Here is a 25,503-nt window from a genome sequence, read left to right on the forward strand (position 1 = left end):
AAGCCTGCATGCTAACACCAACCCACGTGCAAAGGGAAATTCCAGAGTCTTTTATTGGAGCCTTTGCATGGCTGCGCTGCCCTCTAGTGGTACGTACTACATCTCATCCCTGAGACTGTAGCATTGAGGAAAAAGCAAAGGCTGGAGAGAGAGAGTGTGTGTTCATTTGATGAGGTCCTTCATGTACTTCCAGCCATCATGGGTGTATTCACGGACCTTGGTGGGAGCCACAGATAGAGCAGACACAGTGGCCTGAACTCCTGCAAGAAAAGTAGCAGAGAGAGGTCCTGAGAAGAGCATTAACACAAAGCTGAATTTGCTACTGTTATTCATGATGGATCACACAGATCTCCCCATTTAACAGGTGAGATCTATCCTTATGAAAGGAAGTTTCAGACAAACCTAGGCATCATTCTTGTCTCATCTGGCATCACCACCTCAAACCAGGTCTGAAGGATGGTTTTGTGGTTAAAACAGCACCGGGACATAGGGGATCTGGGTTCTTTTCCTGGTCCTCCACAGACTCCCTCTGTGTAACTTTAGGCAAGTCACTTATTCTCAGTGGGCCTTAGCAAATTACTAAGTGTTTGCAGAGTGCTTTGAAATGCTCAGATAAAAATTGCTAGAGAAGGACAAAATATTATCTTAAGGTGGTACAGGAATAAAGGGAAATGTCTTCCCTTTTCACACTAGCCTAGTAGGGCAAAGGTTGAGTTCAACTGTACTCAGTATCCTTATACAACAAGCCAGTTGGGTTTATAAACTCTTCAATCCTTCAACAGAGATGGGACTTCTCAGGAGTAAAAGTCGTCATAGTGTCTCTTTATATTGCTACCTCCATGATCGTGGTCAGTTTTGCTGTCTTAAATTACCTGCTGCATAGGTAATAATAATAAAAGTCCCTTACATAGGAATTTCTTAGTTCTTACATAGCACTTTCCATCAGTAGATCTCAACGCGCTTTTTTTACAAAGGAAATCAGCATCATTATCCTCATTTCACAGATAGGGAAACTGAGGCACAGACTGGCAGCAACTTGGCCATGGGCACCCAGTAGGCCAGTGGCAAAGCCAGGAATTAGAACCCAGGTGTTCCAATCCATTGCTTCATTCACTAGGCCACACTGCCTCCCTTCCTTCAATCTAATGGGCCAGCATTCTAGGATAAGTTGTATCACTGATCGTAGACCTATTCTATAGCTTAGGCAGTGAAGGGTCAAGTCTTACCTGTGTTCCAGGATTCAGAGACAGAAAAGTCAAATTTTGGAGCGGATGGAAGCTAAAAAAAAGAAAGAAAGAAACGGGGGGGGGGGGGGGAATCAGAAGTGTTTGTGGACACTAGCTACATACAAAATGGCTAAACGATGGCTTAGAAGGAATAATGAAAAACAGAAGCTAACAGACTCCCTGGGTCACCTTGGGCAAATCACTTAAGCTCTGATTCAGTTGACCCAGCTGTTAAATTGGGTAAAAGAGTACCATTTTCAAAAGCAGCTTTGGTGCCTAAGTCACTAAGGTGACTCTGAATTGCTCACAATCTAAGGACACAGATTAGGTGAGGGGAAAAAAACAAAACCTGAACAAAAACAGTAGGCAATTTATACACAACTTGATTAACTATAAGCACCATGGCAGAAATGGGTCTTTAAAAGGGAGGATCAATGCATTAGTGTTTGTAAAGTGTTTAGAGATCCTCAGAGGAAAGATGGCTCAGGAATACCAGCTATATAAAAAAAATCTAGACATTTTCATTTTCTCATCCTTTGCAAATTATCCCTTTCATGTCCCACCTCAGATAAGTTCTCGCTCTCCCAACAAGTTTAAAAATCTATTCTCCTTCCATTCCCCTCGAATTAAAAAAATAAGTACGGGGGAGAAGTCTGGCTCCATTGAAGTCAATGACAAAACTCCCGTTGACATCTATGGAGCCAGGATTTTTCCCCAGCACTTTCCCTTCCTCCCTCAACACCAAGCCAATTTGCTAACCAGTCTTATCTGCACAGTTCTTACCTCCCAGCCTGTGTAATCTGTCCATTCCTGTATAGCTGGAGGCAGTGCTGCTCGAGCCTTTTTGAGGGCCTCTGCTCCTTGACTGCCATTTCCCAGAAGCCCCTGATCATATGCCACATACATGGCACCTCCAGCCAGGCTGCCTTTGACGAAGAACCTGAGAGGGAACGAGTAGCAACAGAAACCCAGTTTGCATGTAGAGCTTTTCAACCAGCAGATCCCGATCCCCAGAGGGGATCACAAAAGGCAATGAGGGGTAGAAGGACATAGTCACAAGGCATTAACATTTTATTACAATCTAAAGCAAAGAAAATCTAGCTCTCCCATCCCCACTCTCACCGGTCAAGATCAAGTATTCTTTGTCAACCTCTTAAAGCCACACACAAATACATTATATAGGCTTATTGTTGCTACTTTTCTTAAAAAAATTCTCATAATAAATGTAAGGGGAGTCATGAAAATATTTGACTTAAAAAAACACTGCCAACTATTTCAAGTTTCAGAGGAACAGCCGTGTTAGTCTGTATTCGCAAAAAGAAAAGGAGGACTTGTGGCACCTTAGAGACTAACCAATTTATTTGAGCATGAGCTTTCGTGAGCTGTAGCTCACGAAAGCTCATGCTCAAATAAATTGGTTAGTCTCTAAGGTGCCACAAGTCCTCCTTAACTATTTCAAGAACTAGCTGTGGGTAAGAAATCCATATTTAATGAGGTTTCCTATTGCATCTCACGAATAAGCGCTCAGATTACCTGATATAAATGTGTCCCTCTAATGCAGTGAATTACATTGCAATTAGCATCTCACTCCAACCCATTCTGAATTTGTTGTGTGTTTAAGACTCAGACTGAGTGTTGGGTGTGCAAGGAACACAAGTCTGGACAACAACTGGTAATCCTGCAAAGGGGGAATGGAGATATTTGGCTTGGGCCCTATTTGCTTCTTAATGATGGATAAGAGATGCCTGTGGTATTTATTTTTCCTCAGTCAAAAGGGAGAAAGGAAGGAGTTGCGCTTTGTTTTTTACCATTACAAACTCAGGTCCTGTCTAATCTACAAGACTCTATAGTAACTAGAGACCATGTCATATGATGACATCACAAGAGCAGAGGGTGTGAAAACTACAGCAACTGAGAGGGCAAGGGATTTATAGTCAGATTGTTTCAAATGCTGCATTTGTTGGCTGATCTTTAATGGCAATGCTTAGCTAACATGGTGGAGAAAGGAATTCTCTGTTAAAGATTCAACACACCTGGCACCACCCCCACTTCAGCTAATTCCACCCCTTCCCTGAAAGGTGTGAGCTCAGAACACACACCATCCCAGGCCCATAGTTGGGCTCCCAGCGCAAAGCCGGGGGGTGGGGTGGGTGCCCAGCTTGTTGTAGGTTTTTTTAAAAAAACATTTCTGGCCCCCGTTACCCATGGTAAGAAAGCAGATGGTTGCGGGGAAGGGAACCTGAGGGCGGTGGAGCCGGGAACTTGGGGAGAGGCACAGGGAGGAGAGTGTAAAGCGGCACTTGGGGGAGGGGAGGCTGAAGGGGGTCAGGTGGAGCAGGCAGAGGGGGGAGGGGTTTGGGGGAACGCTGAAGGGGCAGCTGGGGGGTAGCCTGGGAGGATGCTGAAGGGGGCGGTTGGGGGGGGCCCAGGGGTGGTGAGGGGGCAATTGGGGGAGGTGATAGGGGCAGGTTGGGGGGGAGAGGACCAGGGCAGTGAGGGACAGTTGGGGGAGGCTGAAGGGGGCGGTTGGGGGTGGGGGCAGGGTAGGCTGAAGGGGACATGGGGCTCTGAGGGGCAGTTGCAGGGGGGAAGCTGATGGGGGCGGGGGGGGAGGAGCCTGAAGGAGGAGGTGGGGGGACAGGGGCGCTGAGGGGCAGTTGGGGAGGTGAGGGGCAGTTGGGGGAGGCTGAAGGAGGAGGTGGGGGGGCCGGGGCGCTGAGGGGTAGTGGGGGAGGCTGAAGGGGGCTGTGGGGGGGCAGGGGCGGGGAGGGGCAGTGGGGGAGGCTGAAGGAGGAGGTGGGGGGGCAGGGGCGCTGAGGGGCAGTTGGGGGAGGCTGAAGGGGGCTGTGGGGGGGCCAGGGCGCTGAGGGGCAGTTGGGGGAGGCTGAAGGAGGAGGTGGGGGGGCAGGGGCGGTGAGGGGCAGTGGGGGACGCTGAAGGGGGCGCTGAGGGGCAGTTGGGGAGGCTGAAGGGGGCGGTGGGGGGCAGGGGCGCTGAGGGGCAGTTGGGGGAGGCTGAAGGGGGCGGTGGGGGGCAGTTGGGGGAGGCTGAAGGGGGAGGTGGGGGGGCAGGGGCGGGGAGGGGCAGTGGGGGACGCTGAAGGGGGCGGTGGGGGGCAGTTGGGGGAGGCTGAAGGAGGAGGTGGGGGGGCCGGGGCGCTGAGGGGCAGTTGGGGGAGGCTGAAGGAGGAGGTGGGGGGGCAGGGGCGCTGAGGGGCAGTTGGGGGAGGCTGAAGGAGGAGGTGGGGGGGGGCCGGGGCGGTGAGGGGCAGTTGGGGGAGGCTGAAGGAGGAGGTGGGGGGGGGCCGGGGCGGTGAGGGGCAGTTGGGGGAGGCTGAAGGAGGAGGTGGGGGGGCAGGGGCGGTGAGGGGCAGTTGGGGGAGGCTGAAGGAGGAGGTGGGGGGGCCGGGGCGCTGAGGGGCAGTTGGGGGAGGCTGAAGGGGGCGCTGAGGGGCAGTTGGGGGAGGCTGAAGGAGGAGGTGGGGGGGGGCCGGGGCGGTGAGGGGCAGTTGGGGGAGGCTGAAGGAGGAGGTGGGGGGGCAGGGGCGGTGAGGGGCAGTTGGGGGAGGCTGAAGGAGGAGGTGGGGGGGGGCCGGGGCGGTGAGGGGCAGTTGGGGGAGGCTGAAGGGGGCGCTGAGGGGCAGTTGGGGGAGGCTGAAGGAGGAGGTGGGGGGGGGCCGGGGCGGTGAGGGGCAGTTGGGGAGGCTGAAGGGGGCGGTGGGGGGCAGGGGCGCTGAGGGGCAGTTGGGGGAGGCTGAAGGGGGTGGTGGGGGGCAGTTGGGGGAGGCTGAAGGGGGAGGTGGGGGGGCAGGGGCGGTGAGGGGCAGTGGGGGACGCTGAAGGGGGCGGTGGGGGGCAGTTGGGGGAGGCTGAAGGAGGAGGTGGGGGGGCAGGGGCGCTGAGGGGCAGTTGGGGGAGGCTGAAGGAGGAGGTGGGGGGGCCGGGGCGCTGAGGGGCAGTTGGGGGAGGCTGAAGGGGGCGGTGAGGGGCAGTTGGGGGAGGCTGAAGGAGGAGGTGGGGGGGGGCCGGGGCGGTGAGGGGCAGTTGGGGAGGCTGAAGGGGGCGGTGGGGGGCAGTTGGGGGAGGCTGAAGGGGGAGGTGGGGGGGCAGGGGCGGTGAGGGGCAGTTGGGGGAGGCTGAAGGGGGCGGTGAGGGGCAGTTGGGGGAGGCTGAAGGAGGAGGTGGGGGGGCAGGGGCGGTGAGGGGCAGTTGGGGGAGGCTGAAGGGGGCGGTGAGGGGCAGTTGGGGGAGGCTGAAGGAGGAGGTGGGGGGGCAGGGGCGGTGAGGGGCAGTTGGGGGACGCTGAAGGGGGCGGTGGGGGGCAGTGGGGGAGGCTGAAGGAGGAGGTGGGGGGGCCGGGGCGCTGAGGGGCAGTTGGGGGAGGCTGAAGGGGGCGGTGAGGGGCAGTTGGGGGAGGCTGAAGGAGGAGGTGGGGGGGGGGCGGGGCGGTGAGGGGCAGTTGGGGGAGGCTGAAGGAGGAGGTGGGGGGGGGGCCGGGGCGGGGAGGGGCAGTTGGGGGAGGCTGAAGGGGGCGCTGAGGGGCAGTTGAGGGGGCGGCTGAAGGGGACCGAGGGGCCCACGTTGGCGGGGGCACTGCGGGGACCGAGGCGCGGTCCGTCCCGCCCGCCTCACCTGACGACGGGGAAGACCCGCGAGGAAGCCATGACGGGAGCCCAAGGGCAGCAGCGAGCGCTCGCCCGGCCGATCCGCGCCGCAAAGGCTTTCGGGCGTTGTAGTCTCGGCTTCCGGCCGGTCACGTGGCCAGCGCCGGCGGGCGGTGACCATTGTTACCCGCACAGAACCCCGCCCCCGCCCCCGCCGGCTAACCCACGTGACCCTGGGCGCCCACACACTTCCGCCTCGGTAGCTGTCATGGCGGCCAGGCCAGGTGCAGGCGGGGGCGGAGCCAGGCACGTAACCTTCCCCGCCCGGGGGACCTTCTCTGCCTCGTCAGGTCACCCCCCCGCAGCCAGGTAGGTGGGGGGTGGCGTGGGCCGGGCCGGGCCGGAGCCCAGCCGGGGGTCCTGGGTCTAGCGAGGGGGTGGGAGCGGGGAGCGGGGAGGCTGCAGGACGGAAAAGCACCTGCCCCGGGCAGCGAGCGAAGCTGCAGCTCTGCTCAGCCCCCCCCGCACTAATCCCGCTCTCCCTGCAGCGAGCCGCAGCACCTCCCGGGCCCGGCAAACCCAGCCCCTTGTTCCCTCCTGCGACCTGCCCTCCGCTGTCCTCCCAGCCGGCCTGCCGCCGGCGAGAAACATCCCTAAGACCTCGCACGTACACTGAAATAAAGCCATAGGCGAGCTCCCGCCGGCTCTTTAAAAATGTACCTCGCCCCTTCGCCACCGTTCCCGCTCCCTGCGGTAAGCAGCCTTCTCACGGCTACCCCCGTCTACGCTAGCAGCATCCCACCAGCAGCCCGGCGCAAAATCTTGCGGCGTGCACTGAAAATGCATCTTGCTGACAGCCCAGTAGACCCCCGATACATGCAATAAAATTCCATTCGCTGTTCTCCACGCAGGGTTGCAACATGTACTAAAATCACATTTCGCCGAGCCGCACCGTGGCTAGACCCACGCATTGCACCCTTGGCGACTCAGCTCCGCTGCACGCGTTAAAAATGCCTTTGACTGTTGCTGACCTCATCCTGCTACATGTAAATATAGTGGATCCCTCCATTATCTCACAAGAAGGCACCAAGATATAAAATGTATCTAGCTCGGTGACATCCCATCACCCCTGCTACCTGCAGTTAAATGCAGCCCTGCAACAAGTAATGAAATCCATCTAGCCATGACCTATTGCAGGATAATCTGCAATAAAAATCTTTGCAGCTATTATTACTGTATTTGTTTTATTATTTACAAGCATACTGTAGAGTCAGATACAGTGTTTTCTCCTGTTTACTGTTTAGGGCCCCAATCCTGCAATGGGCTTTCTGTGAGCCTGGATCTTTACCCCTATGGGGTTTCCCACTGGAGTGCTGCAGAAATCAGTGGGGGGAAATAACTTGGGTTCAGCTTGTCACGGAGTATGTGGGGCCTTGTGTATAAGCCCTGATCTTGTTTGCCCTTGAAGTCATTGGCAAAAATCCCATTAACTTCAATAGGAACATGAACAGATGCTATGGCCCTAATCCTGCAATTAGATCCTTGTGAGCAGACATGTCTCAATGTGCAGCCCCCTTCATTTCAGTTGGGCTTTATGTGAATGAAGGAGTCCATCCCCACAGATCTAATTGCAGGATTGGGTCACAGTTTCTGTGAAAGTAAATTTAGCTGAAGTAAGACTCTCTGACCACCATTCTCCTGGAACCTTGCTGGAAATGGGATATTTATCTCATGGGGCTGCCGGAGCGTAGAACTCTGCCAATAGGAATTTATTGTTATATTTGGGAGGATTTAAATGTATAGCTACCAAGCCTCAAAATTAAGGTAATACAGACAACTTTAAAACCACCCTTCTATATGTGAATTCTTTACCCTGGTTGTTATCAACAGCACTTAAGATGACTACCGCTGAAAGAGAATACAGGAGAAAAAAACATTTTTCACTGCCTTTTTTCCATTGATTGACTTTGTGGCATTTGACAGCACTTTGCATGTAGCCTTTCCCCCCTGTCATTTGTTTGGGTCTTTCACACACCAGTGGGAAAGCCAACCAATTTTTAAATATAGGAAAGTGTGGTTGCAAAGCCCTGGAAATTGGCAACATGTTTTAGAGATAAGTGTAACCTCTGAAACAATTGTTAACTCTTTTAAAAAATGATCTTGTGTTGACTGTCTCTTTAAGTGTTAAGGGGAGCGGCTAGTGATGCAAAAACTATGTAAATGAAAGAGAGAGAAGAGAGAGAGATCAGAAGAACTGGTGGAGTGTTTCTGGCAAGTGATGCCCAGTTTGGTAAGTGGATGATACTAGTATTCAGTATATTTCAGTGCTGGGTTAGGTCTTTAGTTTTCCTTTTTCAGATCATGTCCTTAAAGGAGGAGTAAAGAAGTAAAATCCCCCCCCCCCCACTTCTTGTCCAACACTGTAAGCTTGTATGTCACGTTAAGTGTGCCTAATACACTGAGATCCTTTGGGATGGAAAGTGGGATATAAATTTAACTTGTCGATATTTTTACTGGGGTTTGGAATCAGTTTTAAATGTTACATTTTAGGGGCAGGGTGAGCTTAATTATGTTTATGGTGCTGAAAAAATGTCTAATTTATTTTGCATTTCAGATTTGATATATTTTGAGGTTTGTGGGAGTTTGTAGCACCGCATGTTGCATAATGTATGTGTCGGGCATTTAGAATCTAAGGGAAAGTTAGATTTTCAGTTCATGGCTAAAGCTGGGAGTTGGTGCTGATTCTTAAAAAGAAAAGGAGTACTTGTGGCACCTTAGAGACTAACAAATTTATTTGAGCATAAGCTTTCGTGAGCTACAGCATCCAATGAAGTGAGCTGTAGCTCACGAAAGCTTATGCTCAAATAAATTTGTTAGTCTCTAAGGTGCCACAAGTCCTCCTTTTCTTTTTGCGAATACAGACTAACACGGCTGTTACTCTGAAACCGGTGCTGATTCTGCAGTTCGTTGCTGGGATGTTCCATTAAGGGTAAAAGTGACTTTTTAATTCTTTTTTAATCCTGTTCATTCAAGAAAGACAGACAGATACAGGGCATGAGGAAGTGCTGTTTCATTGATAGCCGTTTTGGAAAGATTGAGTGATGATGAGAGTTTAACGCCTTTCCTGTCCATATCACTGACAAATCACAGTGAAAGCAAGTTAACAGCGTCTGATGGCTGTGTGGTGTCCTGCATGTTATGAGTTTGGTAGGTCTGTCCATTTCTCTGTGGATAAGTGTCTACATGACAAAGACCATCAACAATCTCATCAGAGAGGCCAATGACTGAAAGAGCTAAGGAAGCCATAGTCCTTTTCTCTAGAGGAGCACCTCCGAGTTCTGGGTTGAAGTATGATGTATTGGCAAGAGTGGAAGATCAGATACTACTAAAGTGCTTAGGTAGATCAATGAGCACAATGTAAAGACCAAAAGAGGGCGGGAGGGATGGGCGGATAGGTACCTTCCCAAATAGCTTAAAGGGTTGCTAAAGGATGGTTGTGTAGCTAACGCACAGGACTGAAAGTCAGAATTCCTGAGTTCTGATGCCAGCTCTGACCTTCCTCTCTCCGTGCATCAGGGGGCTCCGAGGCCATATTCATTAATGTTTAGAAGTTGCTATGTAGGGTAGTGTACTACAGGCCTGATTCTGATCTGTCTCCACATTTGCCAGGGTGCGACTCCAGTGACTTTAGAGGAATTCCTTCCTATTTACACTGGATTATGCAAGCTCAGAATCAGGCCCCGTGTAACCCCAAAAATGTAACATAACTGCAGTCAGCTATTTTATGTGTCTAGCCACGGCTGGCTGCAAGCCAAATACCACCTACCTAGAAATAAGCTTGAGGATTTCAAAAGGCTAGGATAAAGAGCTGCATGTTCTGTAGTTTGAGTTTTGCTAATCAGAATAGAAGGAACGTTTAGACAGGTTACCTTGGTTTTAAGTGCCCCTAACATATACTTTTTATTGTTGTTATCACTCGAAATGCTTTAATGATTAAAAAAAAGTCATTTGTTAAAATTAAAAAGATGAGTAACTCAGTAGGGGTTACTCTAGTAACCCACTAAAAGATACGTGCTTTGTTTAAGATAGCTATAAAAAATTAATTAAAAGTAAATACCTCAGAGCAGACCGAGGGAGCTTTTTTTCGGGCAAGAAGCTGACACCCCAAACTCCGCAGCGGGAAGGCAACTGGCCATCAACGACCTGCTGTCACTTCCTCTAAACCATGTCAGACTTTGGAAATTATGTCTTGGAATGCTCTAAATCTGTTGCTATAACATATATGTGTGTGTGCTTAAGGCTTAATAAAAAGTTGTTTTAAGTAAAAGCATCCTGATTTGTATCAATCATGTATTAGACAGAAAAACGATGTCCCCATTGATTTATTCCTGACCCTGTCTGGAAAAAAAACAGCTAAATAACAACTGCTTTGTGTTCTGAAACCCTGAATAACAGATTGGCAAGCTAGTTGCCAGGAGTTGTGGCGAGGAAGGGTATGATTGATATAAACAGTTTGTTTGTTTATTTGCATATGCAAGGCACTATCATTAGATTGGCCAGTTTGTAGAATGCATCTGATTTGTCAAAGATTTCTTTGTCCATAGTCCTCTAATTCTAGTGCAACTGCATCAAACACCATATTCCAGAGCAGAGTCAACTCCTTTGAGGAGAACCTTCTAGGAGGGATTGCCATGTAACAGCAGAGCAGATTACAAATTCCGGCCAGTTACGAAAGGTAGCATCTAAACAGGTGAGTCTTAAGGCTTGAATTTCAAATAACTGTGGGATCTAATATGGGGAAGAAGATCCAGGGTCCAGGAGTGGAAGCTGATCAAAAGATCAAGCCCAGTATGGCAAGACACTCTCAGCAATGCCTCCAAGCCAGAGTGAAGGGGACAGCTGGAATATAGGAGGGCAAAGGAGGTTGGTTTGGGAGGATCTCATATAGACACTGCTTCTGATCTCGCGTCTACATGTATAATTCCATTAACTTCAGTGGAGTTGCTCCTGGTTTACACCAGTGCAAGAGAAGAGAATCAGGCCCTGATGAGCAGCCAGTGCCTGTTCAGATAATGCCGTCAGATCTGGAGGTGCAGGAAGGTCTGTGCAAGTGACACCCCCCCGATCCCACTTGGGACAAGCTAAAATGCTACGGGGATGTTCGTTGCTCAAGTTGCCTGGGACTGACTGAGAACTCCAAGGTGGCAATTGCTGGGCACGCTGAACACTTCCCTCTTTCATCTTGGCTTTCACCAGGACACATCACAGACTGCCCCCTTCCCCCATGCCTCCAGCTACTAGATTGGACCACCCCCCTCCAGCTGCCGTTGCCCTGGAGTTTGGGGCAGGGAGGAAAGTTGCCCGCTCTGAGCCGTCTGTAAATCAGCTCTGCTCTGTTGATTTTCAGGGCCGATTTACACTAGCTGGGGCTCTGGCACTGATTCTGGAGCCTGGAGTTCGGGAACCCAATCAAATGGTTCTAGTGGGGGAGGCTTCGGCCTGCCCTGGGAGCAGCCATTGCACTATACCTCTGCTTCCTTTCCTGTTAGCTTTTAACCACAACAGGACTTTGCTTCTTGCTTTGTTATTTATTGTCCTGCATCCGGTTATGAGGGGCCTTATCAAAAATGTATCAAAGGTCCCAGGGAAACAAGAGAGGCACAGAGTGTTAGCCGGATTTATCCAGTCTGTAAATGAATTAGACCGTGGAAAGCCAAGCGGCTTGCACTGCGTCCAAGGGGAGACTCAGCCTTGCAGTGTTGGGATCAGGGTCCTACAGGGCAGCTTGAATTTACACCACGGGAATTCGGGTGGAAGCTGCTCCTTCGATCAGCTGGGCCCTACCTCAACCATCAACTGCAGCTATTTTGCTACCGGGCCTCCGCAACCTATTATTAGCTGCCAGGGGGGACTTCTCTTGCCAGTTCACACACTTGCCATTACGCTGTTCACACAGGCCAGCTTGTTACACACGGAGCAGAGGTTGACGGCGCTTGGGACACTGCACTCACCCTTGAGGCTCTCTTCGTTCATTCCCCCAAGGCTTCGGGGAGGATGATCCCACCTGGGAAAGCGCTTTGTGCTGCTGGGATTATAGCCGGGCTCCTGGCTTTCTTTTGGAGAGACACCTTTAACCCAGGTAGGCGGAGAGAGGAAACAGCCAGAGCTTGGAAAGAGGCTTCCAGCGGTGCTGGAACAAATTGTATAGTGTGTGTGTGTGTGTGGAGGGGGGGTGTGTGGTTTGAGAGCCATTGAACCAAACTCTAACGCTTGTCTGTGATGGAAACCGCTTCCTGCAGCACCCCCAATTCCAGCACCTATGGAGGGTGAATGGAGGAGGGGGAGTGTTCCCAAACTGTGGTCTGTGGAATGCTTGCCTGTGGTCTAGAGAGACCACAGGTAGCTGCCTCTCCTTGTTTCCACCTGCAGAGAAGATCTGGGAATGAGCGACCGGGGATGGATTGCTTCATGATTCCCTGTTCTGTTCATTCCCTCTGGGGCACCTGGCGTTGGCTACTGTCCGAAGACAGGATACTGGGCTAGATGGACCTTTGGGCTGACCCAGTATGGCCATTCTTATGTCTGTGAAAGCAGCTGGGATCAAGAAAGAACCAACCTAGCTGCATTTATTAGGGGCCATTCCTATATGCAAGGTAGAGGACAGGCAGTGTGGTCTAGTGGATAGTACACTGAACTGTGACTCAGGAAACCTGAGTTCTGTTCCTGTCTCTGCCACTGACCAGCGGTGTGACCTTGGGTATGTCACTTTCCTTGTCTAGCTCCATTCCCTCACTCCCATTTTTTGTCTGTTTAGATCATAATCTCTCCCAGTGCCTCATTTTTCCACCTGTAAATGGGCAAGCCCCTTCGTTTTCAGTGTGAATCCGTTCTTACTGAAAAAATCCCGGGTTTTACAAAAAGTAGTATTCCTTTTTTTCTGATTTTCACCCTACTTTTGTATCATTCAGATATATAAAAATAACTGGTTTTATTAGGGAAATGCAGTACATTGCATGAGATCTATGTATTACGATAATACATTAGTCTGTGTGTATACTCAAAGCTGCCTGTTGAAATAAGGCTCTGTATTAGTCTAGAAGATACACACAATAAACAAACAGGCCCGCACGCAAGCTCTGCAGTGCGTGCGCATCTGAATGTACTGATGAATGTCACGCCTGCCACATATACTTTTCAAGCTGTTAGCAGATAACGGTTTAAAGATTTGACACACTACCATGGGAAGAAAGTGAAAATCTGTAACAGAATACGTTTCAGAACACAAGGAAGTATTCAAAAGTTTAAAAAAAAACAAAACCGGGAAAAGGACGAAGTTGAGTGTTTGTGCGGCAAAAGATGTATCCCAATTATTAAATGTAAACGGGGCCGGCTCTAGGGTTTTTCCTGCCCCAAGCAAAGAGAGCACAACTGTCCAAGCGAAAGAAAAGGGGTGGCCAGAAAGCCGCCCCTGGAATTGTGCCGCCCGAAGCATGTGCTTGCTTTGCTGGTGCCTAGAGCCGGTCCTGAATGTAAATATTTATAGGCTAGCAGTTCTAAGTCTACAACAGTAAACTCATCGTTCTAATGAACAGTTTGATTTGGGGATTAGCGATCTATTGTTTTTGAAAACTCAAAGATGTGTTTTGAGTTCTGTGTTAATTCTGCAGCAAACCACGTTGAATTCCATTCATCAAAGCATTAATCTACTGACTGTTTTTCCCCTGTCTTTCCGTCCACCGAAATAAACCCGGATATTCACCCAGAAAAGATTATTACTAGTTTTTTCCGCCAGTTTTCACCCGTTTTTGTTGTTGTAGAAATAAACACCAACCAATTCCCGGGAAAATAAAAACCGAAAACAAAGGGCCCTAAAAATAGGTAATAACAGGGCTTCCTGTTTATTTAGACTGTGAGCTCTTTGGGGCAGGGACTGTCCTCACTACATGAATGTACAGTGCCTAGCGCAGACGAGCTCTGATCTCAGTTGCTGTTGTACAAATAATAAGGAAAGAGGTACTACAGTAGGAGCAGCAGTGCCAGCAGGAGTGACCCGCTCCCATCAGGGCTAGGGGAACGTAGAGCAGATATGCAAGACAGCTGCAAATGTTCAGTAAGTGGTCACAGACCAACTGGTGACATTTCTGCACAGAGTGGGGTAGGGTAGCTGGTGGCACAGCCATCTCTATTAAATGCTCCTTAGACCCTATGATGAGGATGTCCAGGTGAATAAAGACCGCTTTAATATAAGTCTTACTGGGGCAGATGGGGCTCTTCAGATGTGTTAGGCGGCTCACCGAAGAGAAGGGAAACTTTGATTTCAAACCCAAGACATCAGGCATGGACAGCCAGCATGTAAAAGCCTGTCAATAGACATGCTCATGGGAACTGATAGCCACGTTAAGTGTACCCCAGAGAGCTAGGGCGTTCCCTGCAAGCAGCACACTACAGCCTTCCTTGCGTGTTGTAACAGGGCAAGGAGCAAGTGAGTAAGCTGAAATCTGCACGTTGGAAAGTAGGAACACTGACTGGGAGAAGTTTGGAGCTATGTGTGGTCTTAAAGGGGAGAAGAAGAAATGTGATGTGTACAAGAGACCAACTGGAAGGGTTGTAAAGCCAAGATGCTGGCGGAGGGTTACCAAATCCTCAGGGAGTTCAACATCCTAAAACAGTATTGGAGTTGTTCTGGATGAAACCATGCAGAAGCATGTGATAGAGGTTACCAGAAAGTCAGACTGACTGATAAGGGTCAGACTGTTCAGGGAAGAGGTAACGAGCCATATAATACGGGGGTATTTACTGAAGTTAGGAGTGGATCAAAGAGTAAAAGAGGAATTTTTCGATGAGTTGTTGTTGTCCTTTATTGGAAACATACCATCCAACAAGAAGATAATTATCAGAGCAGATCTAAATGCACATGTTGGAACTGGAAAGACTGGATATGAAAATCCATGGAGGGCACAGAACTGGAACCAGAAACTCCAAGAGGACACGATCCTACAGACTTGTCTTGCGCTGGGCTTGGTGATCGTAAACACACGCTTTCAGAAGAGGGAAAGCCACCTTGTAACTTATGCCAGTGAAGGATACAAGTCCCAAATTGATTTCCTTGTAATGAGAAGAAGGAACAGATCATGAATAATCGATTGGAAGGTAATACCCAGCAAGCGCATTGTGAGACAGCACAGACTTCCCTTTATGGTCTTCAGAATGCGGAAATATCTGAATGCCTGGGCTCCAAAAAGGCCTAAGTGGTGGAAACTTAAAGATGGATGTGAAAAAACCTTCAAACAAGGAGAAAGGCGTAGACTTACTGACTGGTTCAAACTAACATCAGCTCTGCTGGAAACAGGACATGAAGTCCTAGGAGTGACGAAACCATGGCAGATAGGATAAGAAGAGAGACTTGGTGGTGCAATCCTCAAGTTCAATAATCCATTGAGGAAAAAAATAAGAGCACCTTCAAAAAAGGGCAGGCCAATAGCTTGAGCAGTGATAAGATGGCATCTTTTGAGGCAAAAAAGGAGGCTAAAAAGTGTTGCAGCAGCTTAAAGTATGGTCTGTGACGAGCTATATAACTGACAAGGAGGACATGAGGGAGGGAAGACCATCTGTACACTCACCAAGGAAAGAGAGAAGATGATGAGGGATGTGAACAAGTTTGCTTACATTAGAAATTAATGTGGCATATTGCTAATGAATGGGGAATCAACCAACAAAGTTTGGAGTGATTATTTTTCAAGAGTGATGAATGAGAAATTAAGGACACGTAAGCTGAACTGGGATGTGATAAATTACATAGAATCATAGAGTTGTAGGACTGGAAGGGACCTCGAGAGGTCTTCCAGTCCAGTCCCCTGCACTCAAGGCAGGACTAGAAGGCATAAACGAAGAGAAGTTGAAGAGGCGCTTAGGAAAATGAAAAAGGAGAAAGCATCTGGCCCAAATGAAGTATCAGTGGATGCGGTGAAGTCCTTGAGGAGGGAAGGCATCAAGTATTTTACAAGTTTGTTCCATGGTATTCTTAAGAAAGAGAAAATGCCAGATGAGTGGCATAAAAGCTTTGTCGTGCCTACTTTTAAACACAAAGGAGCTCTTCCACGGTGTGTTAATGATCTTCCAATTAAGCTGATGTCACAAGCTATGGAAGTAGTGCGAGAGAAGATTACTGAAAAGTGTCTGCGTGGGATGGTTGATATCTGGAATGGTCTCTTGCCATACTTCCTATCTTTCCTACGCAGTGGGATAGTTTCCAATCTTGAGCGCTCCCTGCATCAGTAATTGTAATTCCTTTCATTCTTCTTTCACTAACACTTTTTTCTTGTGCTCTCTCCCTCTCCCCACCCCCCAAGACAGCATCTCTGGTGCCCGAGTTCTCCTGACCGGAGCCAGCACTGGGATTGGAGAGCAGATGGCATATCACTACTCCAGGTTTGGTGCAGAAATAGTTCTGACTGCCAGGAGGGGAACACTGCTGCAGAAAGTAAGAGCCTCCTCACACAGGAGAAGGCAGAATGGGGGGGGAGATGTGGCCGTTAAAAATATTAGGATGTAGAGCTGGTCAGAAATTTTCCACCAAAACTGTCTTTTGACAGAAAACGGTGGGAGAGGGAGGGTTGACTAAATGATTTTTTACATGAAATGTGTCTGCTTTCTGTAGAAAAATGTTGATTTTCTGTCTTTGCTGAAAAACACTCCCAAATCAAAATCGTTCAATTGTGAAATGCTGCTGCAGTGCTTTTTGGGAGCTGTAGTTTGGGTGCCTTGTGCTCCCATTCTTGTCAATGGGCCAAAATCTCCAGCCGGACTTCATCTCCCACGATGCAGTGCCACCATATGACTGCCATGATGCACCACCTCCCCCCTCACCAAAGCGGTGAGGTGCATCATTGGAGATGTAGTCCAAGAGGGAACCCAACCTGTCGAGGAGACATGGGAGTACGTGACTCGGGACTACAACTCCCATGAGGCACTGGAGCAGCATTTCGGAATTGAAATATTTCCATTCTCAAGCAAAATATTTCACTGAAAACTCAAAATTTTCTTTGAGGAGATAAAAAAAAACATTTTCCAACCAGCTCAAATAAGTTGGAAATACAAACTCATCCATCCCTAGAGTACAGAAATCATGTGAGAACAGGCCCAGTGTAAGGTTCTGAGCTGAAGGGAAGGGATGGGACTCTGGGAAGGGGAATGTAAGGACATTGCACTAGGACTGGGCTCACCTAAGCCTGTTTCAATGTCTTGTTTGGGCTTCGTTCACATTTGGACATATCACACAGCTCTGGGAGTGCAAAGGGGCCTTGTAATATGAGTACTCCAGGCCCCTTTGCAATGTCATAGCCTTAGGCTTGTCTGCATTTGCAAGTTATTTCAGATTAAGGTAGGTCATGAATTTAAAGCACAATTCTGGAATCGTTTTTCATGTGGACACTGTTATTCTGGGTTAAGGTCGGGTGTTATTTTAAAGTGTTATAATTATTCCTGGGTTAATGTCCTCATGTAGATAAGTCCTTTAAGGTAAATGAGAATCACTCCCTTTTGGGTTGGATGGAAGTAAATGTGGGTGTAAAGTGTGTGACTTTGTTCATAGTTGGCTCTTCTTGACCATGGCATGAAAGCAGTGAGAGGAATGAAGTAGCAGCCCCTCGTCTCTCCCCACCAAAGAAAAGTAGACTTAGATCCGTCTGTTGTTGTTATTCCCCTAGGTGATGGAGAAATGTCTGCAGCTGGGAGCAAAGCGAGTCTTTTACATCCAGGCCGATATGTCTTCCCCTCAAGCCCCGGAAAAGGTGGTGCAGTTTGCTTTGCAAAAATTGGGTGTGTATTGGGCTGTCTGAAGAAAAGCGACTGATGCTGGGGGGGGATCCCAGGTGTCCATGTGAAAGTCAGCCTGAGACTATAACAATTCCAGATCCCCCGGGGCTGGAGGAGAATATGGTTGCAGCTGTCTCATTTTGAATGGCCTGGTGGGAAAGGTTCCCTAATAATACCGAATTCCTGGGTCTGATTCTCATTCACACCAAGGCTCCTTTGCACCTCTCCGCTCACGTGAAGCGCCCTCGAAGTGGGTGTACGTTCATATCCATTGCACCCTGCCAGAGCAGCGTTAAGGGGCCTTGCCTCAAACGAAAGTCAAGCCCTCTGTCTTTCAGGGGCGTTAGCTGATTAACCCTCATGACGCCTCTCTGAGGAAGGGATGGAGGGAGGGCAGTATTGTTCTCATTTGACCGGGGAAAACTGAGGCACGGCACAGTTCAGGTCACTGCTTCAAATTCAGACCTAGTTACTATGATGGCTGGTACTATATAAATACCAGCAAGATTAGATCAGACAGATCTGGCCTAGCTGGAGACTGTTGTTCCCATGTAGGCTGTAATGAGCTCTCAGTCCAGTTCTTAATGGACACGTGTCTACATCGCAGATAGCACCATCCCAGCTGGTCTCAGGTGCTCCTTCTCATTGGTAGCCTCCACCAGGAGGCCAAGGACTCTGTGGGCTGTGGAGGTTGAACCTTTGGGAGTGGGCTCCTCTGGATCGAGGTGGAATCCAATAGGTGGGACAATGCGGGCAGACTTTCCCTGGGCCAGGGGGAAGCCGGGCTGCAGAAGGCAGGAGCAGGCTTCAGCAGAGGTCTTTGTCCTCCAGGGATGCCAAGGCTGGAAAAGAAGGATGGCCCAGTGATTAGGGTTTTAGCTGAGGAGTTTGGCTTCAATTCCCTGCTCTGCCGCAGCTTTCCTAGGTCACCTTGGGCAACTCACTTCATCTCTCTGTGGCTCAGTTCCCCATAATACCCTGCCCTGCTTCACAGGGAGTTGTGAGGGTAACTACATTAGAAAGATTTCAGGGTGCTCAGACTCTGCTGTTATGGGGGTCATGTAAGTACCTTAGATAGGCCCTCATGTGATTCTGTCTCTCTCTGGATCATGCCTGGCCCAGTTTCTCTCAGGCTGCGTCACACCCAGCACTGGTAACCCAATTAAGGGCAGTCAGAACTGGGAGCCACAGTCCTGGGAAGGTCTCTATTCACCCAGCTCCCTCTGTACATCCTGCCTCGATCCTGGTAACGCAGCAGGAAATTCAGAGATGCGTGGGAAAGCTGAGCTGCAAGATTCCCCAGGTCACAAGCTGCCAAACAGGGCTTCCCTTGCTGTGCAACTCCCTTGAAGGGTTTCCTTTCATTTACTACAAGCATGGTGGGTGGCTTTTCCTTTCCTGCGCTGGCTCTGCTGTTGATCGGTTTAAGCCGTGTTGCCTTGGTTGGAGCCAGGCGAGTGGGAGTCAGGACTCCTGGGTTCCGCTCCTGGCTCCAAGGGTGACCTGGGTTCATTCTCTTTTGGCCTGACGTGTCTTTATGTAGCCCCCATCGCTGTTGTGGCTGAGTGCCTCAGTGTCCCCACCTCAGCCAGTGATGGATGGATGTGTGAGGAGGGTACCTTGTGTGTCTATTCCAGCCTGGTAGTGGTTGAAGTCTTAGCAGTGCTCTTGATTGATAGGGGGGTGCAAACTGGGTCGAGCCAACTCCAGCTGCCTAGCGCCCAAGGGGCAGCTGTCTTTGCTGTGTGTGTGTCCCAGGGGATACTCAACAATGCCTGCAGCTACCCTCTTCTTTTGAAATGGAGATGCAGCTTGCAGGGACTACACTTCCCACCAGGCAATGCTTCACCTGGAGCCAAGTGGCACTGCAAAGAGACACCCATTGCCATCTCTTTAGGTGCTGCCTGGGGGGTCCCGAGGAGTTGCCTTGACTGGGCACACCCTGGGCTCCCGCTGGTGGATTCTTCCCAGCAGCCCAAAGGAAAGAGCTAGCTGGTTTTCTTCCTCCTTTATGCTGCATCTGTTGACCCATGGATGGCCCCGTACCTGACCCCCAGCCTGTTCTGCTGCTTGTAGGGGGACTGGATCACCTGGTGCTGAACCACATTGGCGGGACCCCTTTCCGGATGTGGGACGGAGACGTGGAACACACCCGCTGGCTCATGCAGGTGGGTTTCTGCAGCAGAGAGAGAGAAAGACGCGGGGCAAATGCAGACTGCGGGCAACGCCACTGAAGTTGACTCTAAACAAGGGTGAAATGAAAAGGTCCGTAATGCTTTGCTGCTGATTGAGAAGCCCGCCGAGATGTGAGGGAGGTGGATGTAGGTAGCTGATCTAGTTAGGTCATTGCCATTCAGCCTCCTGTTTATCCAGCTCTCTGTCTGTCTGATTTCTAGGGCACCAATCAGTGTAGTAGCTAGTGAGGGTGTGTAACTTGGCAGTGGCTTCTAGGACGCAACTTACAGATGCAGGGTTTTCTGTTGAATCACTCCAGTGAGTAGCCAGCTACTGTTCTATAGATATATGGGCCTATGCCATGGTAACGGACTGATGTATATGCTAATAAGCTTGAATTAAAAGGCCTAGTAGGAAAAGGGCACCCCAACATTAGTAGGGTGAGGAAATACCGATAAGGAAAAGGGGCTCAAACACCTACTGAATGTGCATTAGGCATTAGCGTAACCTCTGATTAAAAGGTGGCACTCAGCCCATGCACTCCAGGGAGATTTTCTGGAACGTGCCAGGCCAAGCACCACTCGTGGGTCATTTTACCTACTACAGGGTTCCCTGCAAAGGATGGTGTGAGTATGCAAGTTCTGGCTGCTTGTATTATCTAGATCTACTTTGCTATGTTGTAGAGTTTGTGATAGTGCTGATGGTGCTAATAAAACTATTGCAAATTCAAAAGGTCTTCCCTAAGTCTGAGTGTCTCTCTCACATACGCCAGGGCCCTCGCTCTGAAATTCATTGTAATACTGTGACGGATCTAGAGGCAAGCAAACACTGCCAAACCATGGAATGTTAAATTGGGAAATCTAAATAATGCCTAACCAATAGATCAGGCAACTGATGTCAGGTTTTAGGACCCTCAGATGCTGAGCTGTTTTACTGACTCATCTGAGAGGCCAGATCAGGTGAGTCCTACTAGCTCCATTCCAGGTTATGAAAGGGCTTGAGCCTCTTCTCAGAAGAAGAAGTAGGGGTCAGGGGTGGAGGGAAAAAAACAGTCAAGCTCAGGAGAAAACTTAGTCTGATGTTTATTCTTTGTTAATTAAGTTCACAATAAAGGTAAACCCAGGAAGGCGGTAACTTTGGCCCAAAACCAGGGTGTTAGGATCTGGGTGGGGAATGCCACTGTCTAACAGGCTGAAAACCAGAGAACAGCTGGCTGCTTCTTGGAATTCTTGGGTAAATGTGTAGCAATAACCTTAACTCTGGCCCCTCCTCGTTAATCTGAAATCTTAAAGTGCCCCAAAATGTAGTGTTCCCATTATCCTATCAGTCCAGACCCCCAGATAGGTGCAACCTTTCCTTGGATGCTTTATGTAGCAAGTCAAGCACCTGGCCCCTTTCATTTCATGACCTCTCTCCTGGGTGGGTGACCCAATCCCCAGCCCTCCCACTGAACAGATGTTTCGTTTTGGCCTTGGCTGCCACGTTCCCATTCCTTTCACGTCTCATCTCCTTTCATTCCAGGTGAATTTCCTGAGTTACGTGGCCTTGGCATCTGCAGCTCTTCCCATCCTGGCTGAGAGTAAAGGATCTCTGATTGTGGTTTCTTCCCTCACAGGTCAGTGCTTGAAACCTTCACAGAGCTATGGCTGATAAAGACGGCAGCCCCCCACCACCCGCTCATGCAATGTCTCAGCTTGATCCTGCATGAGTTTCTAAGCCCTGCCTGCCGCAATCTTCAGAACTGCAGTGTGAATGGGACTCTGGCCCTTGGCAGGGCGTCTCTGGATCACATCATTTCATGTTCCTATAGGGCTTCCCACCTTCAAAGCACTTCCCAGGGCATATACCCACTGCGGTGGCCGAGTGTATGGGAGGGCAGCATCCAAACCACCACACGAGATATTTTGGCCGAGAGTGTGAACTGATTGCTACAGGCAGGGGGCAGCCTGAACAGCAAGGAATCTTTTCCCCCCACGTGCATGATGATTGTCCTAGTGCATTATGGGATTGGATGTTTCCGTCTTCTGATGCATCCACTGCTGGAATGAGGAAACTAGCTGGAGCAATGGTCTGATGCAATGTAGCAAATCCTCTGTTCCTATGTGCTCCTTCCAGGGGGTTCTCTCCCAGCTGTGCCCTCACCCTCTGTCTTGTTCTGCCAGCTGTTTCACTTGGTTTCCTCTCCTCATGTTTTCCTTTCTAGGAAAAATCTCAACTCCCTTCACAACCTCTTACTCTGCCACCAAGTTTGCTCTGGATGGATTCTTTAGCTCCCTGCGCCACGAGCTCGCTATGCAGAAGCAAGACGTATGCATCACACTGTGCATCTTGGGGCTGATCGACACTGAAATGGCTTTGGAGAAGACAAGGTATGTGTGTGTGTGTGCAGAAGAATGTGTGTGCGAGAGTGTGTGCCTGCATGCAGGCGTTCACATGGGTGCAAGAGAACGTATGGTGCGAGAATGCATCGGTGTGTATTCCTGCATGTGCGTACATGAGTGTGAGTGTAGCGTGCCCACGTCTGGGTATGCACTAGTGCGTGCAGGGATGAGAGTGGAAGGGTGTGCATGCATGTGCATCTGGATACGTGCATCTGGGTGCACTTGTGCATGCGTGTGAGTGTGCACGGCCCCGGTTTGCTGGTTTGCATCTTTCACTCCTGAGATGTCAGTTCGCACAGAGCAGGCCAGCGCGGTGACAGGGGGGGGTTGTATGACCGGGTGACTGTTCCCTTCCAGGGGCAAGGTGTACATGAGCGCCTATCCAGCCGCTGAAGCCGCGCTGGCCATCATCAAAGGCGGAGCCACCAGGGCACGGGAGGTGTTCTACCCCTGGTGGCTGGAGCTGCTGTGCTGCCTGCGGGACTGGTTCCCCAACCAAAGGGATGTCGTTATACAGAGCTTCTATAACTACACCAGCGCCTGAGTGATGCAGAACCGCCATTCCCTTCGCCCTGCAAGTACAGGCGCAAGGCCCTAGGCTCCTGCTGAGGTCAAGGTCAGCCATTGGCTTCAGTGCGAGCAGCATTTGGACCTGGAACAAGAAATATCCGGAAATCCTTGGCTAAGGGTCCAGTAGCAACCTTAGCTCTGACCCCTCCTCTGTCCCCATCAACCTTAACTCTGACCCCTCCTCTGTCCCCATCAACCTTAACTCTGACCCCTCCTCTGTCCCCATCAACCTTAACTCTGACCCCTCCTCCATCCGTATCAATGCCTGACCCTTCCTTCTTCCCCATCAACCTTAACTCTGACCCCTACTCTGTCCCCATCAACCGTAACTCTTTACCTGTTCTGCTCCCTGTCTATGTTCCATGCATGCTCCAAAGACCTCGCACTGTCGTCTGATTGACGCTACCTCAGCGTCTCATGCCCCTTGCCGCATTGACTCCAGCCTCTGCAGCCTCATCCATCCATTCATATGGGCTGGAGTCTCCCCTCTGCCCCAGCCCACGATCTCCCAGGGCTAGGGATAAAGACTTCTCAGATGCAGGATAGAAACCATCCTCCCAGCTGGGAAACCTACCTGTCACCCCCACCTCAATGACACCCCCCCCCCCCCCCCAGCTGCTATGGAATCCAGTGGATTTTGTGGGTGCTCCGCCCTTCTGAAAATCAGGCTATTTTAAGACCCGGGCAAAGCTAATTTGAATGAACGAGCGAGGCAGCTTGGCCACCGCAAGGTGGCAGTAGTTCGCAGTGATTAGCAGTGCAGAACCTGAGCTGTGGACAAGATTAGTTCGGTGGCTTTCTCCAGGGCATGGGGCCAAATACCATTCAGTTAAGCTCAGGGAATTCACGTAGTGCTTCTACTCTGGCAGCGTAACGGTAGCAGTGAACTGGGCCACAGAGGGGTCTCACACTCAGACTAGTGCTGGGCCTGGTGCTTATAACTCAGGTAACTGACAATGCCCAAGTAACTGTCATACAAGGTTGTTCCCATGTGAGCCGAGTTGTTAGATTCGTTCGTGCGCTGCCTGGAGGGGGAGGGATGGCGAACAGCTGTGGGGTGGTCTTTGAAAGAGATGGGTGAGACGGAGAAAGTAAAAACAGAGCAGAGACGAAATCCTGCCTCAGTGGAATTTTGCTGGCTTCTAGGGGACCAGGGATTTAAGAAGGAAGGGTCTGTTTGAGTGTGGGTAGCTACTTGGGAGTGGAGACAGTAGTCAAATCAGAGAAATGTAGGGCTGGAAGGGACCTCAAGAGGTCACCTCGTCCAGCCCCCAGTGCTGAGGCAGGATTAAATATACCAGTCCCCAAAAGTTTACAGTCTAAACAGACCAGAGGCAGATTATTATAGCCCTGTTGAATTGAGTCCCAGAGAGAGATGGACTGACTCGCCCAAGGTCCTACAGGGACTCTGGCAGAGCTGGGAATCAACCCCCAGGTCCTAGGCCTTTAATCACAAGGCCCCCCTGCTGCCCTACCAACAGAGCTGTTCACAATCAAGATGAAGGCAGAGAAAATAAAGCAGAGTTGGGCAAAAAGCCCCCGAGCGTTGTGTTTCCTGCAGGCGTGCCGAGCCCGGCCGTCCGGCTTCCAGATCCGTCAGAAACGTCCAACCTCAGCCCCACGCCAACAGTCGGCCCCTGCTTGGCTTTCCAAAAGCATCATCGTTTCCGGTCTAGGCTGCAGGCTGTCTTAGCGCTCCCGGGTCCAGAGTGGCTCTATTATTCAATTCCGGATGTTGGGGAACCGTCTTTCCATCCGTGAGCAGTGGGGCTGGTGGAGGCTGAGGGTACGAGCAGGAACTGTAGACGACTCTTAGGGATCCAGCCCAGAGTTCTGCTTCCTCCCTTGTGCAGCTGGACACAGTGGCATTCCAGCAGCACCTCACAGGCTGGAGAATGCCCTTTAAGGACGTGTGGAGGGGATTTGGAAGTGGCTCCGGGGGCAGGCCAAGCTGTTTGGGATGGAAAGAATGTCTCTGCCCTTAGTCACTAACCTTTTACACTGGAAACAACAGGGAATGTGCACGGTGGCTCGCCGCCACTGGGCAAACCCACTGCAGTGGGCATTTGTTAAGCAGCCTGTTGTTTGCTTGTGTGTATTTTAGCCCTGTGTGCGGGGAGTCTCTTCAGACACTCTAGGCACCCTGAGCATGACACTGCAATCCTGGGGAGGGAGAGGGTGGGATTGCAGCACACGTAGATGTACTCCCAAGCTAATGTTTATCTAGCGAACATTGGTACCAAGAGCAGGGAAGCCACGGCAGCACAGACTAGCCACCCGCACGCGTACTCAGGGTCTCAGGAGAGCTTGTACAGCCTATGCTGAAGCCCGTGCTGTGGTTATTTGAGCTGGCTGGGTCGGAACTAGCTCGCATATGGCTACCTGAGATTCAGTCACACTCCTGACTGCAGTGTAGACATAGCCTAAATTACAGCAGCCTCTGGGCTGCTCTAACTTACAGTGAGGCTGACAGATCCCTGCACCTGCACTGTCATCTGCATGTATAGCTCCTTTTACCAGGGTGCTTCAGAGCCCTTCACAAAGCTGGGTCAGTACCATTATCTCCAGCCTATGGGTGGGGAAACCAAGGCAGCAGCTGCTCGGCAAGTCAGCCACAGAGTTACAGAAGCAGAAACGGCTCCAGCCCTAAAGGGAGCATGGCCAGGATGGATGGGTCTGGGGGAGTAGACCCCAAAGGTTTGGCTTGTTGCAATACACACGGTTGGGTCCCCAG

At 50.5% G+C, this 25,503-nt stretch overlaps 2 protein-coding genes across 7 annotated transcripts; one reads left to right on the forward strand and one right to left on the reverse strand.

Moving 5' to 3' along the window:
• Positions 1-35: 35 nt before the first annotated feature.
• Positions 36-6,690, reverse strand: MICOS13 (mitochondrial contact site and cristae organizing system subunit 13). 2 transcript variants are annotated; one of them, XM_048830656.2, is made up of 4 exons: positions 6,550-6,690; positions 2,010-2,166; positions 1,227-1,278; positions 36-260 (listed from the first exon to the last, which is right to left on the reverse strand). In XM_048830656.2, exons 2-4 carry the CDS (start codon positions 2,130-2,132, stop codon positions 163-165), a joined length of 273 nt encoding a protein of 90 aa, XP_048686613.1. In that variant the 5' UTR covers positions 2,133-2,166; positions 6,550-6,690; the 3' UTR covers positions 36-162. The 2 variants fall into 2 exon arrangements, with proteins under 2 accessions (XP_048686613.1, XP_048686612.1); XM_048830655.1 differs by lacking the exon at positions 6,550-6,690 and adding an exon at positions 5,858-5,987.
• HSD11B1L (hydroxysteroid 11-beta dehydrogenase 1 like) lies at positions 6,053-24,307 on the forward strand. 5 transcript variants are annotated; one of them, XM_048830650.2, is made up of 12 exons: positions 6,067-6,198; positions 6,741-6,875; positions 8,012-8,119; positions 8,751-8,818; positions 10,434-10,579; positions 11,786-11,968; positions 16,179-16,309; positions 17,535-17,646; positions 19,720-19,811; positions 21,340-21,433; positions 22,022-22,187; positions 22,557-24,307. In XM_048830650.2, the coding sequence occupies exons 6-12, from the start codon at positions 11,884-11,886 to the stop codon at positions 22,741-22,743; spliced, it is 867 nt and encodes a 288-aa protein (XP_048686607.2). In that variant the 5' UTR covers positions 6,067-6,198; positions 6,741-6,875; positions 8,012-8,119; positions 8,751-8,818; positions 10,434-10,579; positions 11,786-11,883; the 3' UTR covers positions 22,744-24,307. The 5 variants fall into 5 exon arrangements, with proteins under 5 accessions (XP_048686605.2, XP_048686606.2, XP_048686607.2 ...); XM_048830648.2 differs by lacking the exon at positions 6,741-6,875 and having other exon boundaries at positions 6,053-6,198; XM_048830649.2 differs by lacking the exons at positions 6,741-6,875; positions 8,751-8,818 and having other exon boundaries at positions 6,053-6,198.
• Positions 24,308-25,503: the final 1,196 nt, after the last annotated feature.

Source organism: Caretta caretta, chromosome 25, assembly GCF_965140235.1.
Source record: "Caretta caretta isolate rCarCar2 chromosome 25, rCarCar1.hap1, whole genome shotgun sequence".
Lineage (NCBI taxonomy): Eukaryota > Metazoa > Chordata > Testudines > Cheloniidae > Caretta > Caretta caretta.

Excerpts from the sequence above, each read along its gene's own strand:
- MICOS13 (XM_048830655.1), bottom strand. The coding sequence starts at position 5,889 with ATGGCTTCCTCGCGGGTCTTCCCCGTCGTCAG. Across the intron at positions 2,167-5,857 it reads CGGGTCTTCCCCGTCGTCAG|GTTCTTCGTCAAAGGCAGCC; the intron begins GTGAGGCGGGCG and ends GTTCCCTCTCAG. Across the intron at positions 261-1,226 it reads CTCTGAATCCTGGAACACAG|GAGTTCAGGCCACTGTGTCT; the intron begins GTAAGACTTGAC and ends CTTTTCTTGCAG.
- HSD11B1L (XM_048830648.2), top strand. The coding sequence starts at position 11,884 with ATGATCCCACCTGGGAAAGCGCTTTGTGCTGCTGGGATTATAGCCGGG. Across the intron at positions 17,647-19,719 it reads GTTTGCTTTGCAAAAATTGG|GGGGACTGGATCACCTGGTG; the intron begins GTGTGTATTGGG and ends TGCTGCTTGTAG. Across the intron at positions 21,434-22,021 it reads TGTGGTTTCTTCCCTCACAG|GAAAAATCTCAACTCCCTTC; the intron begins GTCAGTGCTTGA and ends TTTCCTTTCTAG.